We start from the raw sequence: 16,937 nt of genomic DNA on the forward strand, positions 1-16,937 counted from the left end.
AGACCCTTCCTCACCCATGAAGTCTGCCCAGCTCCTTATCCAGGCCTACAAGGCAACCAAAGGCATGGCACCCCCATACCTTCAAGACATGATCCAACCCTACAACTCTTCTTACACACTTAGATCACCTAACACAAGAGTGTTGTCTGAGCTTTCCCTAAAACACCCACAACGCTCCACATGTCCTAGACTAGAGTCTAGACTCCTCTCCCACCTGGTTACCAAACTGTGAAATAAACTCCCCATTGCAATCAGAACTACAGAGCAGACAACTCCAAATTATCCGCCGTAGTCTGAAGACGCACCTCTTCAGATTCCACCTCAACCCCTAGCACTCAAGTCTCCTTGATGCTACGTATGCAGATATATCTTGGTCACTCGTTCTCATGTTTTGTTTCTTAGATTTGTTTTTTCTTTTTCTCAGCCACAAATGAAATATGACTTAGATAGCTTCTTGTTTAATGCTAGGATAATTGTTTACTTGTATCCAAGTTTCTTCTATGTTCTATGTTACATTGTAGAGGTCTTGGTTCATAATATTAGTCTCAGGTATCACTAAAAATATGTTATTTTACCTGGTCACTTCATCAGTTCCACTTACTTTTCAGTTCCTTTTAATTATGTTGATCAATATTGAATCTCCATGTGAATGAATTATTTCACAAATAACTGTGTTCTGTTTCCTAATGCAGAAAAACCCACACATGAACAATAGTGGGAAAATCAGTGAACTGCTTGACCTGCTGATGACTAAAGGAGAGGACATTTGTAAGAGATTTCTGCGTCTGCTCAGAGACGACGAAGCTCTGATAGCAACCTTTCCACGACTCAAAGATCTGAACTGGAACCAGTTGGACACAACCTCGGTTTCCAGAACAGAGCCTGACCCGAGAGATAGCCCGAGAGCCAACACAGGTACCATATAATCATATGGCTATGTACATAGTCATCTTTATCGTCTTACTAAATGAAGGTTGCAGCCTTGGACAAATTGTGGATGGGAATTTTAAGTAATTTTCATATTCGAGAACTCATTTAGAGTACTCGTTTAAAAAAAGAAATAATAATATTAGGGTCATATACATATTTTACAAAGCAAAGAAAAAGTGATTTCTCTGTATGTTGAACTGAAATGGTGCCAATAGAATGTAGCACAACAGTCTTGATGATATACAATATTAAACTTGCAAAAGCAGCAGCTTACATGACTCAATGTAACTCAATGTTAATGTTATCATGTGTTTTAAGGGGTTTCTGTGTCAGGTCCAAAACGTGGTCAGCAGATTGAGGTGGTTGGTTACATCCACACCGTGTCCACATTGAGAGTAAAAAGAAAGGAGTACTTCCAGGCCAAGGTTCAAGAGAGAGACCAGATCAGGCGGGTGTTGGTCTTCCAGACCAACACCCAATCTCTGACAAACATCAGAGATCGTTTTCTCAAAGCTGAAAGAGAAAAGTAAGTTGTAAAATAATCTAACGCTGCTTGACATTAATCTGATGGTCTCTCAACCAAAATGTAAGCTATGAGATGTTCTGACTGCAAATGTTATCAGTGGCTGGTAGGGATGGGGTTCGAGAATCGATTCTATCATGGAAAGTTATTGAGAATCGATCAACGTTATTCAAATCACTGGTACAAACATATGTCATTCTAATAAAGCTTGTCTAATAAAGCTTTTGACTTCTGTTGAATGAATGTATTGGCTTGCATGCGCGTATCCCTTAAGTTGAACCAAACATGCCCTACCTTTGATTGTCTGTGGAACTTAAATGAAAGTGATAGAGTGCCGTAGATTAGCACTCATTTGCCAACAACTACCAATAATAGAAAAGGATCAATAGTGGGATCGATAAGGAATCAATTTGATAAGCAGGATAGCTAGTGGGATCGAAATTGATACAAATTAACGATCCCCATCCCTAGTGGCTAGTCACTCTTATTTCCTTTCCATACACTTAAAGGCAACTCCGCACCAAACAGACTCGTCCAGACTATTGCAGACTACTCCAGACTGCAACAGACTGGTATTCGGTTGGCAAAAGTTACCATTTAAGTCTGTCAGCCGACTGGCCATTCATGTGCTAATTTGACTTTTAGCGTGCCAGCGTTGCCAGGTCTGCTTATTATAAGCGACTTTGGGCTTGTTTCCCTGCAAAGCCACTTAGGGATGTTCCCAGCGTTTTTTCTTCACTGACGTGCAGTGGTGTAAAGTAACTAGTACATTTACTCAAGTACTGTACTTAAGTACAATTTTGAGGTACTTTTACTTTACTGGAGTATTTCCAATTGTCTATACTTGTACTCCACAACAATTATTTGAAATGTTTAGTTACTAGTTACTTTGCAGATATAAATCATTATGAAACATACATTAACCACTTTAGCCCTATTTTGTACCTATAAGCTATTTGAAAATAGCAGATCTACAAGCTCACAACGTGTTGCGATGCACGCGTTCTGAGCTTGTAGATCTGCTATTTTCAAACATTTTTGTACTTTTACTTTTGGTACTTAAAGTACATTTTTATACCAATACTTTAGTACTTTTACTCAAGTAAATGTTGAATTCTGGACTTTTACTTGTAACAGACTCAGAGTACATCTATTGCATTCAAGCCTGGAATTTCGTCATTTTAGGGGCAAGGCCACTTGGCCTTTGGTGTTGTAATTTTTTGGAGGGCACAAAGGCCCTGCCCGGCCTTCCTGCCAGGAACGATTTTTAAGTCCAAAAATGATTTTTAAGTCCACGGAAATAATGCATTTAACTTGAAGGTTAAGGATGATTGTATTTTAATATATTATAAGAATAGTATAACTATCTGTGAAATATTACCCATTTATTTCACAAAATAATGTGTTGGCAAATGACCAATATTTAGTTATATAGGTCTCAATATGTCACATTCAGCCCTGGACTTCACTGACTGAAGTAGGGGTCACATCACATTAGATTCACAGAATGTATTTTACCCACAAGTTATTTTCATTCAAATGAAATGTGAATGAACTTGCACTAATAATGACTTTAGTTGATTTTTCACTCTTTAAAATATAGTATTTCTTAATTATTAATAATTACTGCTTGTAGATTGGCTATTTTCACGATTTTAAATTGTTTTTAAATAATAATAAAAAAGGAACATACAAGATTTCCACCCGACAGCCATAATATATAGCCAATATATGGTTCTGTATCAGTATATGAGTCCGTTTTTGAAGATTTCATTCTAATTGGCTACTATGCCTGAATATGAATTTCATGAGCCTGGGTAGGTCACCCTGGCTTGGCGGAGATATGCCCTGTAGCACACTCCGCACAGCAGCAGCAGCAGCAGGTGAAAGCAATTCACTTAATTGCTCGTTCTCTCTCCCTCTTTCCGTCTCCTCAATCTCTCGCTCTTTCTCTCTCAATCTTTCACTCTCCCTTTTTTCTCTCCCTCTCTCTTTCTTTCCTTCTCTCTCTGCCGCTTTTTACCTCCCTCCGTTTCTCTCGCTCCTGGTCTCTCTCTCTCTCTCTCTCTCTCTCTCTCTCTCTCTCTCTCTCTGCTTTACGAGCCTATTCATGCAATGCTTGAACTCCCACTCAGAAGGACATGTTTACATACTTGCGCATTACATATTTATACATAAACACGGATGCATGTGACTCCGTCACTGGACAAATTTACACACCTGCTCCCAATCACCACAGCGCAAAAGTAGGGCAAATCAATCAATCTCTCTCTCTCTGGGAGCAACAACAAGAAACAGTGAATGTAGGTTTTCATAGACATGGTCGCTTGTTTCTCTCACATAATCTGGCAACACCGACAGCCCTCTTGTTGTCACTGCCACTGCGCTACCAGTCGGCTAAAAAGCTGAACATGTTCGGTCGGCTCTGGGTCGGCCGAAAAGGTCCCGACGGACCCCCCGACGGACCCCTAACCGACTGGCCGACGCTTCCCGAAGCCAATTCGGCCCAAAATCGGGCCGACTCAGATTGGTCTGGAGAGGGCTTAACAGGAAAGTTAACCAATCATCACTTGAACATTCTCCAAATCTCTTCTATTAAAACTGAACATTTGTGATCTCTGAAAGGAGCTATCTAAATAAAGTGCAATATTATTATAACATGGCTACTGAATTATGGGACATCTGAGTCACTGTGATGGATGGACCAAAAATGTTAACTGTCCTGCAGTAGTTGACCTTTTCTTGAAAATGCCATACCATATGCCATGTAATTTCATACCCGTTTATTTTGTCATTAAGGTCTCCGGTGAAGTTGCAGCAGGTGTCGATTAAGACAGATGAAGATGAAGAGAGGATTTTCTTTAATGAATCATCAAAGCTCAATGTGCTAGATTCTCTCCCATTCCTCTTTGACCCCAGTCACATGGTAAAACACCTCGACCTGATAGAACTGCAGGCTCTAGAGACCTATGAAAACAGGGTATGGAAATATATACTTAAATATTACAACAATGGAAATAGTCTGATTACATTTGTGTTTCAATACATTTTGTAAAAATGTATCAGTATAGAAACATTCATAAACAGGAAAACACTGTGAAAATATGTTCCCTCTATTTTCAGGTGAACGTCAAAGTGGAGATTGTTCAGAAGTTGAAACTCGGTCACTGGCTGACCAGAGACAACAGATATATTCACTATACAGAGTACTTGGTCGCTGACAAGACCGGATCTACCTCTCTGACTGTCTGGGAACAACTTGACAAGAACTTGACAGAGAAGAAGTGGTACACCATGTCCAACCTTGGTGTGGGAGTGTATTATGACCAGGTCACCCTCCAGACCACTTTAGACTCTGCACACGAAGAGATACCATGCTCCTGGACGTCTCTTGGACCATCTACCGATGTCTTGCCACCCACAACGTCTACTTTAGAAATTGATGGGTTTCAGCTGAATCCTGAGAAGCTGACGTGCCGTCAGAGCCACCTGCTAGAGGAAGGGAAGGCAGAGGAAGGGAAGGTAGAGACAGGGAAGACAGAGGAAGGGAAGGGACTGTATTGTGAGCGGTGTAATATTATATACATGCGTCGCAAATTGAAGAGAGTGTTAAGCGGATGTCTGTCTCTAGAAGACTTCAAGCCCCCCCTGGCGTTGGAAGACTGCCACATCAGAGGATTGCTGGGAAACAACATGGTGGAAGACACAAGAAATACGCTTCAGAATCTGAAGGATGCTCTGTCCAAAATACACACTGTTAGAGTCACAGTCTACAATGGGAATCTTCTGTCAGTGGGTCCAGCGGAGTAGTTTAGTAGCCTCTTATTTGAGGGTGGAAAAGCTGTTTTCTCTGTGTTCCACGTTGGCATTAGCTAAATGTCCTGTCAGTGTGTTATGATCCTACACCGTGACGATCCTGATGTGGTCTGAGGGGGGCTTGAGCACCTGCCCTTTCGCCCCTATATAAATAAAGAAATAATCAATGAATAAAAAACAACATCTGGCAAATAATAATACTTCTACTATTGACCGATCAATCTGAAATTGCACATGGGCATTGACTACTGGCAATATGCTGGGAGTGATAAAACCGATTATTAATTTTTTATTAGCATTTTCGGTCCTCGCAAGCTATGCAATATAGTTTTGGTCCCATAGCCAGAACAGACAGTAGGTGGACGGAAGCTTCGCTATAAATAAGATGAGCTGCTGTTAGTCAATCAGTTTCACTATCACCTTTCATGTGACGTCACTGTGTCAGATGAAAGGTTAAAGGTGAACTGACTGACAACTGACCTCCAACAGAGTTCTGAGATTAATTTGTTTGATACTCCCTCTCCCATACATGAATTTATAATTTTACACTTAAAGCAGCACTATGTAACTTTCCTCTTCTGCCCTGGATTTGAACCCGGTTTCCTGCGCAAATGCTGACATTTTTTACCATTGAGCTAGAGCCGGCCTGCTTGCTCGGGGGATAAATCAATCATAACTGGGTTACAGCTGATGGGATCTGCACTTTTTTTTAATGTGGAAAGTTATGCATTTTTATATTTTGAGGCAAGATATTTTTCTTGCCAACAAAACACAATTACATTTTATGGAATTCCATTTTATTTTGAATGTTATCATGTGAAACAAAACATTCATTGTTCATTATTGTTTTAAAATGTGTGAAGGATAAGATGGGTAAAGTTTTAAGTCAAAATGTTCATCTGCTGCAGACGTTTACGTGCTGTAATTTTTAGCCTATTTCTTGTTATTGGATGAACTGTGCCATGATTTTGGTACTTTTTATTTTTGTGTTTGTCTATGGTGTTGACATTACTCCTCAGTCAGACCCATAGACTGGTCAGACCAGACCACCTTAAAATGTGTGAGTCTTCCTTGTGTATTCGGCAAACTTCTGTGTCAAACAGGAAAATAGAATACATTGTATATTATTGTTTGTCTTTAAATGTCTTGATGAATTGAATACACAGGACCACAATGGAAACAAGCCCATAGGGCTTTTTGTGTTATCCTTTTAACAATCATTGTAAAGTCGTACCTCTGTACTATTTGCAAACTGTTAATAAAGCATTCAATCAATCAAAAATAAAGAGTAATTCCTTGAAAAGCTGTCACAGATGCAACTTGTAGATTTTGAACTTGTAGATCTCCTATTTTTGGCACTTGACACCATTTAGCCTACAAAAAAGTACTGTATAAATAAAATAGCAGTGGGTGAAATTATTTCCCATACAAGCTAGGGGTCCGCACCAAACATATCAATTTGGGGGGTCCTTGACATGAAAATGTCTGAGAACCATTCATTTATGTAAACAGATATAACAGATGTTAAGGTCCTTTAAACTCAATCCCCCACAGTGCAGTGCGCACACAGCTGTCAGCAGTGTTGCCATGTCTGCTTATTATAAGCGACTTTGGGCTTGTGGGCTTGTTTTTTCTGTAAAGTTGCTTGTAAATATTGGTAGTTGCTGGTGTTTTGGGCTTGTTTCTAAAGTGTGGTTGTTTATTTGGGCTTATTTCTGAAGTGTAGTTGCTTATTTGGGCTTGTTTCTAAAGCGTATTTGCTTATTTGGGCTTGTTTCTAAAGTGTATTTGTTTATTTGGGCTTGTTTCTAAAGTGTATTTGTTTATTTGGGCTTGTTTCTAAAATGTATTTGTTTATTTGGGCTTGTTTCTAAAGTGTGGTTGTTTATTTGGGCTTGTTTCTAAAGTGTATTTGCTTATTTGGGCTTGTTTCTAAAGTGTATTTGTTTATTTGGGCTTGTTTCTAAAGTGTAGTTGTTTATTTGGGCTTGTTTCCTAATGTTGTTTAAACCAGTGGTTCTTAAACATTTTCATGATCAATGACCCGCAAAATGTACCGGCGGTATTTATCTTTTAACAGAGTAGATGTAATTTCCTGTGTTCTGATGAATTTTGGGAGTTTTATACTTTCATCAGGCTTGTTTTACTAGCATTGGAAAATAATGGGTACATTTTGAAATTTAAGTAAATTGATTTGATGACTGAAAGACCCATTTTAAATAATAACCATTCATTACATCAACAGAGTAGATGTAATTTCCTGTGTTCTGGTGAATTTTGTGAGTTTGATACCAAATCAAGGAGAAATCCAATAGAAATGGCAATCAAATGTGGTTGAAATCAAGGAGACTCCTGCAGAATCCAGGAGGGTTGGCAGCATAGAGGTATGGTTGGCAGCCCTGACCTGGGTCATGGTGCTTGTTTCTCTCGCAGAATCTGGCAACACTGCGCGCTTCCTGAGTCGCTCCTTCTGGCCACACGTGAAAATATACAAGTTGACAATGATGACAACAACAAACTCTACAGTTATGAATGGAGACGAGGAGGACGACGAGGCGTTTAACGCGTTCCTGGCTCTGCACGTCGCATCACTGCGGGCCTCTAAAGTACCTCCGACTTACTGGAAGAGTCTCTACTATAAGATTATCAACGAGGTCTGGATTATTTCTGCTGGCTAACTTGCTATCATGAAATGCAGCTTGTGTTTCCATTTCGCTCCGCAGTTTTAATATCCGGTTTAGAGCGGATACGGAAACTGTGTGTGTGATGGTTGTGGAAATTACCAGATATTGTAGGCGGGCTTTAGACCGGATACGAGTACTGAACACTAAGTAGACACCTAGGTGGAAAGCCTGATGAGAATGTAGTGTCAGACTAAGCAGTGGTGTAAAGTAACTACGTACATTTACTCAAGTACTGTACTTAAGTCCAATTTTGAGGTATCTTTACTTTACTGGAGTATTATGAGTATTTCCAATTTTTTTCCAAGCTCACAACTTTTTTTCCAAGCTCACAATGCTTCGTGAGCTTGTAGATCTGATATTTTCAAACATTTGAGTACTTAAACTTTTGGTACTTTTAAGTATATTTTGATGCCAATACCTTTGTACTTTTACTCAAGTAACATTTTGAACACAGGCCTTTTACTTGTAACTTGTAGTAGAAGTATTTACTTGTAGTATATTTATATTGTGGTATTGCTACTTTTACTTCCACCACTGAGTGTCAGTGTGACAGCCCCGCATTGTGATTTATTTCCATTGTCATCTATTTATTAGTTTTTCTAAATGATTTCCAATTATTTTTTTGTCAGACTGCTGACAAAAGCCTTGCAGTCAGACCTGCAGGCAGTGGTAACTAAGTACATTTACTTAAGTACTGTACTTAAGAGTACTGTACTTAAGAGTACAATTTTGATGTACCTTTACTTTAATGTCAAATTTTACCACTACAAAAACTTTACCACTACATCTCAGAGACAAATATTGTACTTTTTTACTCCTCTGCAAATATTTGAAAACTTTAGTTACTAGTTACTTTGTAGATTTCGATTATTATTATAAACCAAACCATACTATGGTTATTATTATACACTTCAGCCCTATTTAAACTTTGGCTATTTGAAAATAGCAGATCTACAAGCTCACGTCGCGGTGCGATGCGTTGTGAGCTTGTAGATCTGCTATTTTCAAAAGATTTTTATATATATATATATATACATTTTAGACATAACTTGTGACATTTTGCATAATGAATACTTTCTACATCTTGATACCATACTTTTGTACTTTTACTCAAGTAAATTTAAAATTCCGGACTTTTACTTGTAACAGAGCATTTCTACATCTCAGTATTTGATACTTTTTACTTAAGTAAAACATTTGTGTGCTTTTTCCACCACTGCCTGCAGCCAGCTAACACGGGTGAACTTGTGTGTCCTCCTAACAGATATATGATGCTGGGGAGGTGTTTGGAATCATGCAGGTCCGACGAGACAATGGTGGTGAGGATGGAGAGGAGGACGAGGAGGATCACCATGGTGGGGCTGTGGTCCAGGTCTCCTGTCAAGTGGTGATCACACGGGAGAGTGGGCTGGACGCATCAGACCCAACCAGGTGAGGGCGCTAGAGCTTTAAAAAGCCACTCAGATGCCAGAGACTTGGACAGAGTTTGGGCACCTGGACTGGTCCTTATTAAACTAACAGTATTTTTTTTGGGGGGGGGGGGGTGTTGACCCATGTTATCTTCACGTAGGCCTAATTATAATCATGCCTTTTATATGAAAGTGGTAATATGAGTCGGAGTCGAATTCTTTTTGTACATTGTTATCAATGTTAGCCTTTCTATGTCCCTTTTTTTGGGGGGCATGCCATTTATTTAAATGTTTTTCCCAAAATAAGCAGATCTACAATCTCACAATGCATCGCATCGAGGCACGTTGTGAGCTTGTGGACTGGCTATTAAAAAGAAAGAAAGGAAAACAAATACAAAATGGGAAAACAATGGGACTTAACCCATTTTGGGCAGGAACCCCTATTTGTAACTATAGCTTTCAGAACGGTAACCCCTTTTGGGGTTCTTGTTGCTATGTACAGTGTATAGCAACATACATTTGCTGTAATGTTTTAATAAATATTTGAAGTTTTTCAGAAAACTTAGGTCAGGATTTAGAAGCCGTTTTTAGAATCGGCCCCAGGTCTAAATGGGTTAAGTGAGCGTGTGGACTGGCTATTAAAAAAGAAAGAAAGACATTTTAAAAGAATAGGGCTTAAGTTAAGTGGTTAAACAAGTGGTCACAAACACAAGTGGTAGTGCCAGCTTGAGCTACTGAAGCAGAGTTATGGCACCTGGTACTGGTGTTGGGTAAATAAGGTTACCACCAGGTTCACATGGGTTACCATAACAAGGGGAATTTTCATCACTGTACATTTGGGGATTTTGTTCTCCCATCATAACCATCATGAGCAGTGGGTGCTATTAATACAGGACCCGGGGAGCAGTAAGGGGTTAAGTGTCTTGCTCAGGGACACTTCTTCGACACATAGATGGGGCCAGAGGAAGAACCGGGGACCTTCTGACTAATTCCCAGGTGGTCTCCCTACCCATTCAGCTATGGCTGCCCATAACATAACAACCACTAACTAACCTATAATCGTTCCTAACGTAAAAACACATTCATGAGTGGTTACTCACTCAAACCTACAGTTATTGTCCACCCACACACGCCCACGTATGCATTTTTGCCTGCACACTCACAGTATACACATACCCCAGGGGCATAGTGTAACCGGTTTTCACAAGTCCAGTTTTCACCTGTGGTACATCCAAACAAAATAACCTGTGAAGTTTCATGAGCAGAGCCGTATAGATAGATACAAATCATGTTCCAAGTGTCCAATTGTGTTCAGATCAAATTTATTGGGAAGTTAGACGTGCAGGTGTTGACTGGATAAAGTGGGTAGTCCACATTATTACATCCTCCCCATTCCCATTCCGGCTGGAGACCTGGATGTTACATGTTGTTCCCATTTTCTATGGGAACCATTTTCTCAGGTCCCTGTTTCTCTGCTCTCCTTTCTAAATAAAGCAAAAAGATTCCCCCCCAAAAAATCTGCTAAATATGCAATATTAAGTGGTGAAGACTCTGGGGCGTACAGTATTTTAGGTTATTTCTTTTCTTTAGATAGACAACTGCAACTGAACTGTTGTATATTGTAATCAGCAAAATAATTAAGTATTTTTAATGGCACCCGTCTTTTTGAACCAATGATCATGCTGAAAGCTGAATAAACATAAACAGTAGATGTGTGAGTTTTACACTGCCTTCTCTTGCGGTATCTTACAGAAGGCTCTACTGCCCTAGTGTACTACTGCCCTCCCCCACTCACTAGAAAAGGGCTTTGGGGCCCCGAGCAAAAATGTCAGCAAATGCTTTATTAACAGCTGAACAAGCTGTAAGTCAGAGTTGTGTCTCCCTCTTCTTTACTTCCGTCCAGAAGTGTAAGAAACTTCATTTTGTTCGGCTCACATTGAATACATTCAGCAGCCGTTCTACACCTGTTTATTTTCTGTCACAGTAGTAGTGGGCTTATTTTTAGTTCAGAGGCAAGCTTGGCACACCAGCAACAATTTGTGAGTGAGTAGGCTAGCAACTAGGCTTAGATTCTGACACGAGACATTTGTACTGGGACTTTATTTATCACCAATGAATTTATGAATGGATTGATTGATTGAATACTTTATTAACAGTTTGCAACAGTTTTACAATAATGCTAAAAAGTTATTTTCATCATTTCCATTGTGGTCCTGTTTATTAAATTCATCACATAGACATATAAAGACATACTATACTATACAATAAATCATCAATACTAGGTGGAATACAAGTAAAAAAAAACAGTGGAGGGTAAGCTAGAAGACTTGTCTAGGTCCAGTTGCAAATTGCAGACGGGTGCTCTTTCTATGGTGGTTTTGAAGATATACATGTAAATACTATAAACAGAATCAATATAAACAGTGTTAACAGGCTTAACCTTATCTAGGTCAGGGTTCCCCAACCATATTTATTCATTATTAGCCACAATTTTACTGTCCTTATAGGCCTACTTGCATAATGGGGATATTTCTGAAACTGACATTATCATACACATGGAATGGAATGCATTTAATCTCGCAGCCATTCAAAAACAGTAGGTGCAAAGCACTGCTGGCAACATTTAGCATACTGATATCATTATGAGCTATCAGCGAGAGGCATGGCTTCGCGGACCCCCAGCGAATGCCAAGGAGGATCCATGATCTAGGACAGTGGTTCTCAACCAGTGGTCCGGGGACCACTAGTGGTCCTTGAGGGAGTACCAGGGGGTCCCCTGCAAAATGTGTTAATAGCGTCAAAATCATTTTAACCACTTAGCTTTGGCTATTCAAAAATAGCAGATATACAAGCTCATAGATCTGCTATTTTTGAAAAACCTTGAATAAGTGTGCATATCTTTGAATATTTATATTTTTTAAAGCAAAAATTAACTGATATCTTTGCTTCTGGGGGTCCCTGGCACAAAACATTTTCAAATGGGGGTCCGCGGCCAAATGTATATCAATTTAGGGGTCCCTGGCATGAAAAGGGTTGAAAACCACTGATCTAGGACTAGGTGATGTATTTACAGTCTATGAATCAGTATCAGCAATGAATATATGAGAGAATACAATAAAACATACAGGTCAATGTAACGTTTTTAATGCTTCTAACCTCCTTTACACTTTACAGTGTGTTCCTGGTGGACCATGCATGGACCTATCGTGTGGAACATGCTCGCCAGCAGCTGGAGGAAATCCCTGGGCTTCTGTCTAGAATGGCTGCCCTCATGGGGCTAGACTTTCACGGAGAGGTCCCCGACCCTGATACAGTGGAGCTTGTGCTGGAGCACATGTGGAAGTACAACCAGACCTATCACCTGGCCCAAGGGGTGAGAAATCCATACAGTTATCATTGCAATTTAAGGCTTAAAGGGATAGTTCACCCAAATTTTTTAATTTTTTTCTATCGATTAGTCACCCCATGGAGACTTGTTTTTGTCGCATTCCTAAGCCAATCATTTGATGACCAGCGGACCGGTAGGAGATACAAAGGAGACTCTTTGTGTCTCCTACCGGAACCGCTGCCGGTCATAAAATTATTGCCTTAGGAATGCGACCAAAACAAAAAAATATCCATGAATTTTTTTTGGAGGTGAACTATCCCTTTAACAGTAGACAAAATAATGATTGCAAATTTGTACTGAAAAAGTTGACCCCGGTGGTGCCGTTGAATCAGTCAATGCAAAGCCTACAACCCTTACTTTGTGGTGTGTGGTTGTTACTAGGGGTGTCGGAAAAAATCGATTCGAATACGAATCGCGATTCTACTGTTGGACGATTCAGAATCGATTTTCAAAAAAGAAATAATTTTTTTTTTTTTTTTTTGAGAGGATCTTGGATTTACCTTTGTGTGTTTACATTATTATCAGTTGATAAAATTATAAAAAGATCCTGAAATCCTATGTTTTGAATCAAGAATCGTTTTGAATCGAGAATCGTTTTGAATCGAGAATCGTCTTAATCGGAAAAAATCACTTTTGAATCGAAAAAAAAATGATTTTGAATCGAGAATCGTTAGTTTTGAAAAAATCGATAAAAATCGGAATCGTGACCCCAAGAATCGGAATCGAATCGATTTGTGAGATAGCAGACGATTCACAGCCCTAGTTGTTACGGTATGTGCTACCCTGGGTGGCCATGACATACTCATTGTACTTGGTGTTTATGGCAAAATGGTTTTGTTGACTTCAGAATTAATCAGGTTGGTGTATTGGCAGACGTAGACCCCATGGGCGTGCCAGGCCGAAGCTTGCCCACAAATATTATTGTAGGAGCACCAAGAAAGGCCAAAACAGACGGAGGGGAATTGTCTCTCTCAACATTGGTTCTATCATGTGATAATGATCAAATAACTGAAATGAATGTGAAATTTACTTGAATTCGTCCCCCCTCCACCCTTGATCCAGTCGGCAGAGGAGAAGGTGCCAGTCTGGTACATCATGGATGAGTTTGGCTCCCAGGTACAGCACTCTGACCAGCCCAGCTGTGGCATGGCTCCCTTCTATTACACACAGGGTGAGCTGGCCTACACCGTGCTCTGGCCTCTGCAGGACCTACAGGAAGGAGGTAACTGAGACACGTACGCACACATGCACGCACACACAAGCACACATACACGTGCACACAAGTTGAAGTGAAGAAGGTTATAAAAGGGAGGACTGTGGAGACTGACGCCAGATTTGTATTTGCATTTTTGGTTGCATGTCATGTCGCACACCTAAAATAGCCAATCTACAAGCTCACAACATGTCTCAAAGCAACAAAGTATAAATTAGGGCATAAGTGGTTGAGTAATAGAAACTTCTCTGCTTCAACACTAAATATTAAAAGTTATTTTATTTCTGTCAACCGATGCTAGAATCCCAATAACAATAATAAGATGTCAACAGTATTTGTGCATTATTTAGGTGTCCTCAATTCACTGCAAGTTTAGGATTTGCTCTGTTAATTCTCCATGGGCACAGCCGCCTTGGGCCCGCCCTCTTCCCACTTGCTCTCCAGAGGATTTTTATCCTCCTGTCACAATTCTGTGTGGCGTGATGAGACTCCCATCTCTCTATCAATGCATTACTCAGTTTTGCTTGACTTCCTCAGAGTTGTTATTCCTTCCATCCATATCTCACAAAATGAAGAGAATTCATTCACGTGAGATTCACAGATCTTGCTATAATTCTGGGATATCCTCTTCAACTCTGTTTTGTTTCCTGTACGCCTTGACCACACAGTCTGCATTCAACACTTTATTCTCTTTTCCCCAGAAATTCATAGAGGTACTCTCTTAGTGTTTGTAGTGATATTTTGCTATCTGCCCTTCGGAGTCTCTTAGGATGATGTGGATGAGCGAAGTTGAGAACCCAGTCTGATGATTCAGTATATAGTAGCAAAGAAGAACAATGTATCGGGAAAAGACTGAGGTCAAACAAGTGTCTGAGTTCAATCAGTTCTGGTTTATTCAGAGAAAGACAGAGTACATAATATATGCAGTTGTCATTTCAAGGCATCCCAGTGTCAGTCACGTGGGTTAAGTATCTACACAGATAAAGAGTTCATCAGAGGGTGAAATGAGCTGTAGATGAGAGGAACTTAAGGTTCGCAAGTTCAGGCGGAAGCGAGACCAGGGGCCTCTTCCTCTCTCTCTCTCTCTCAGCAGTTCGATGGAAACTGATGGCCACATAGAAAGTCATAGCACAGATGAGCCTGTTGAGCTGTTTGCACACCATAATATAAATGGTATGGGCCCCTCTGAGATCGCAAGATAGGCCTCCGAGAATACTGCAGATAAAGGTTGACCATGCATATATGCTAGACGTATGAAAAAGAAACAAGACGAGACGCAACACCTCGGTAGGGCTGTCACGATTACAAATTTAAGTTGACGATTAATTGTCACTCAAATAATTGCGATTAACGATTTAATTGTGTGTTTGGCCATTGTTGAATGCATACATTATACGTTTTTCAGAAAATTTTGGTCAGGATTTAGAAGCCGTTTTTTGAATCGGCCTCGGGTCTAAATGGGTTAAAATTGTGGCAGTGCATCTGGTGCTTGTTACAGTTCAAATGTCATTTTAATGTCCGTGTAACTTTCGAAACTGGTAGGCTACTTGGCAACACTGCCCACTGTGCGTTGGAGTGTGTGAGCTGATACTTCTGAACTATTCCCTTGAGGGAGGGGAGGGTCCCACTCCCAGACAGTGTTGATCTCTGGAATGTTGATCTGAATGAGTGTGGGGAGGTCTGCAACCAGTCTTTCCTCCACCATACTTGCAATATAAAGACCATTCTCTCAGTGTTAAATGAACTCTGAGGATATTCAGTCTAGGTTGGGGTCCTAGAGATGATTTTTTTTGTTTAAATCAAATGCGGGTCCGTAGCCTAATGCATATCAAACTGGGGTCGGTGAAATTCAAAAGGTTGAGAATCACTGTTCTAATGCTTACATTTATGGTCCATAAGACACTATATATATATATATATAAATATATATATACGTATACATACACACATACACACATACACACACACACACACACCCACACACACACACACACACACACACACACACACACACACACACAGTATATGCAGGTTGACAGAAGACATCAAAAGAAGATATTGTGCCCTCATCTCCACAACAGAGATAGTTTAGTGTTGTCCCATCCTCAGGAAGGGACAAATGGGAAAAATGTGGAGGCTGAGTGGTTTTTGATATGCATTATATAACCCAAGTGTGCCTTATATATCAGTATTTCATTTCATTTCATTTATTGTTTAATTGTCTCTCTTTAAAGGCATTGTATTCAACTTTGCCTTGTGTTTACATAACGAAACAATAAAACATATTTTGACCAATCATGTCCCTCTATACCAGCTGTCATCAGCCACTGGAGTAGTGCGGTGGTGTTTACCTGCAGAAACACATTGTCCACTGTTTGTTTTGGTAGATGGGGATGTTTTTGAGCTATCAAAACAAACAGTGAAAACACCAAAATACAGTGAGAGGGCAATGTGTTTCTACGGGTAAACACCACCACACTATTTAAGTGGCTGACAACTGCTGGTGTAGCGGGAAATGATTGGTTGAAAATGCAAAGTTACAAACTATGCCTTTAAATAATGATATACTATTACTTATGATTTAAATAATTGCGAACGCGGAAGGAGGCGCGGCGAAGCCGCGCCTCCGACCAAGTGGAGCTTACTATGTAAACCTGCTCGGGTTGTGTGTGTGTGTCTCTGTCTGTGTGTCTGTGTGTCTGTGTGTCTGTCTGTGTGCATGCAGTACCTATGTAGAGGGCGCCAGAGTGCAGGAATTTAGACAACACACACACACACACACACACACACACACACACACACACACACACACACACACACACACACACACACACACACACACCTCTCCCCATCACAGTGAAATAACACGGATTACAAGTCCGTAAATACACAATATTTTCGAGCTGCGTTCGCTTCCAGCGTTCGCGCGTCTTACTTGTTATTTAGCTTAGTTGACTTAATGTTATAACTTGCT

General features: G+C 40.1%; 1 protein-coding gene across 1 annotated transcript in view; it reads left to right on the forward strand.

The window, feature by feature from the left end:
- The first annotated feature begins 7,735 nt into the window (after positions 1–7,735).
- The window catches only part of ttll12 (tubulin tyrosine ligase-like family, member 12), a 55,930-nt gene continuing 46,728 nt past the window's right edge, over positions 7,736–16,937 (forward strand). The window contains exons 1-4 of the mRNA XM_080421642.1: positions 7,736–7,923; positions 9,218–9,384; positions 12,537–12,735; positions 13,813–13,972. Of these exons, the coding sequence (XP_080277768.1) occupies positions 7,771–7,923; positions 9,218–9,384; positions 12,537–12,735; positions 13,813–13,972 (679 nt within the window). The 5' untranslated portion in view covers positions 7,736–7,770. The remainder of the gene's footprint in view (positions 7,924–9,217; positions 9,385–12,536; positions 12,736–13,812; positions 13,973–16,937) is intronic.

The sequence above is a fragment of the Gymnoscopelus braueri genome, assembly GCF_963280865.1.
Source record: "Gymnoscopelus braueri genome assembly, chromosome: 23".
In the NCBI taxonomy this organism is placed as follows: Eukaryota; Metazoa; Chordata; class Actinopteri; order Myctophiformes; family Myctophidae; genus Gymnoscopelus; species Gymnoscopelus braueri.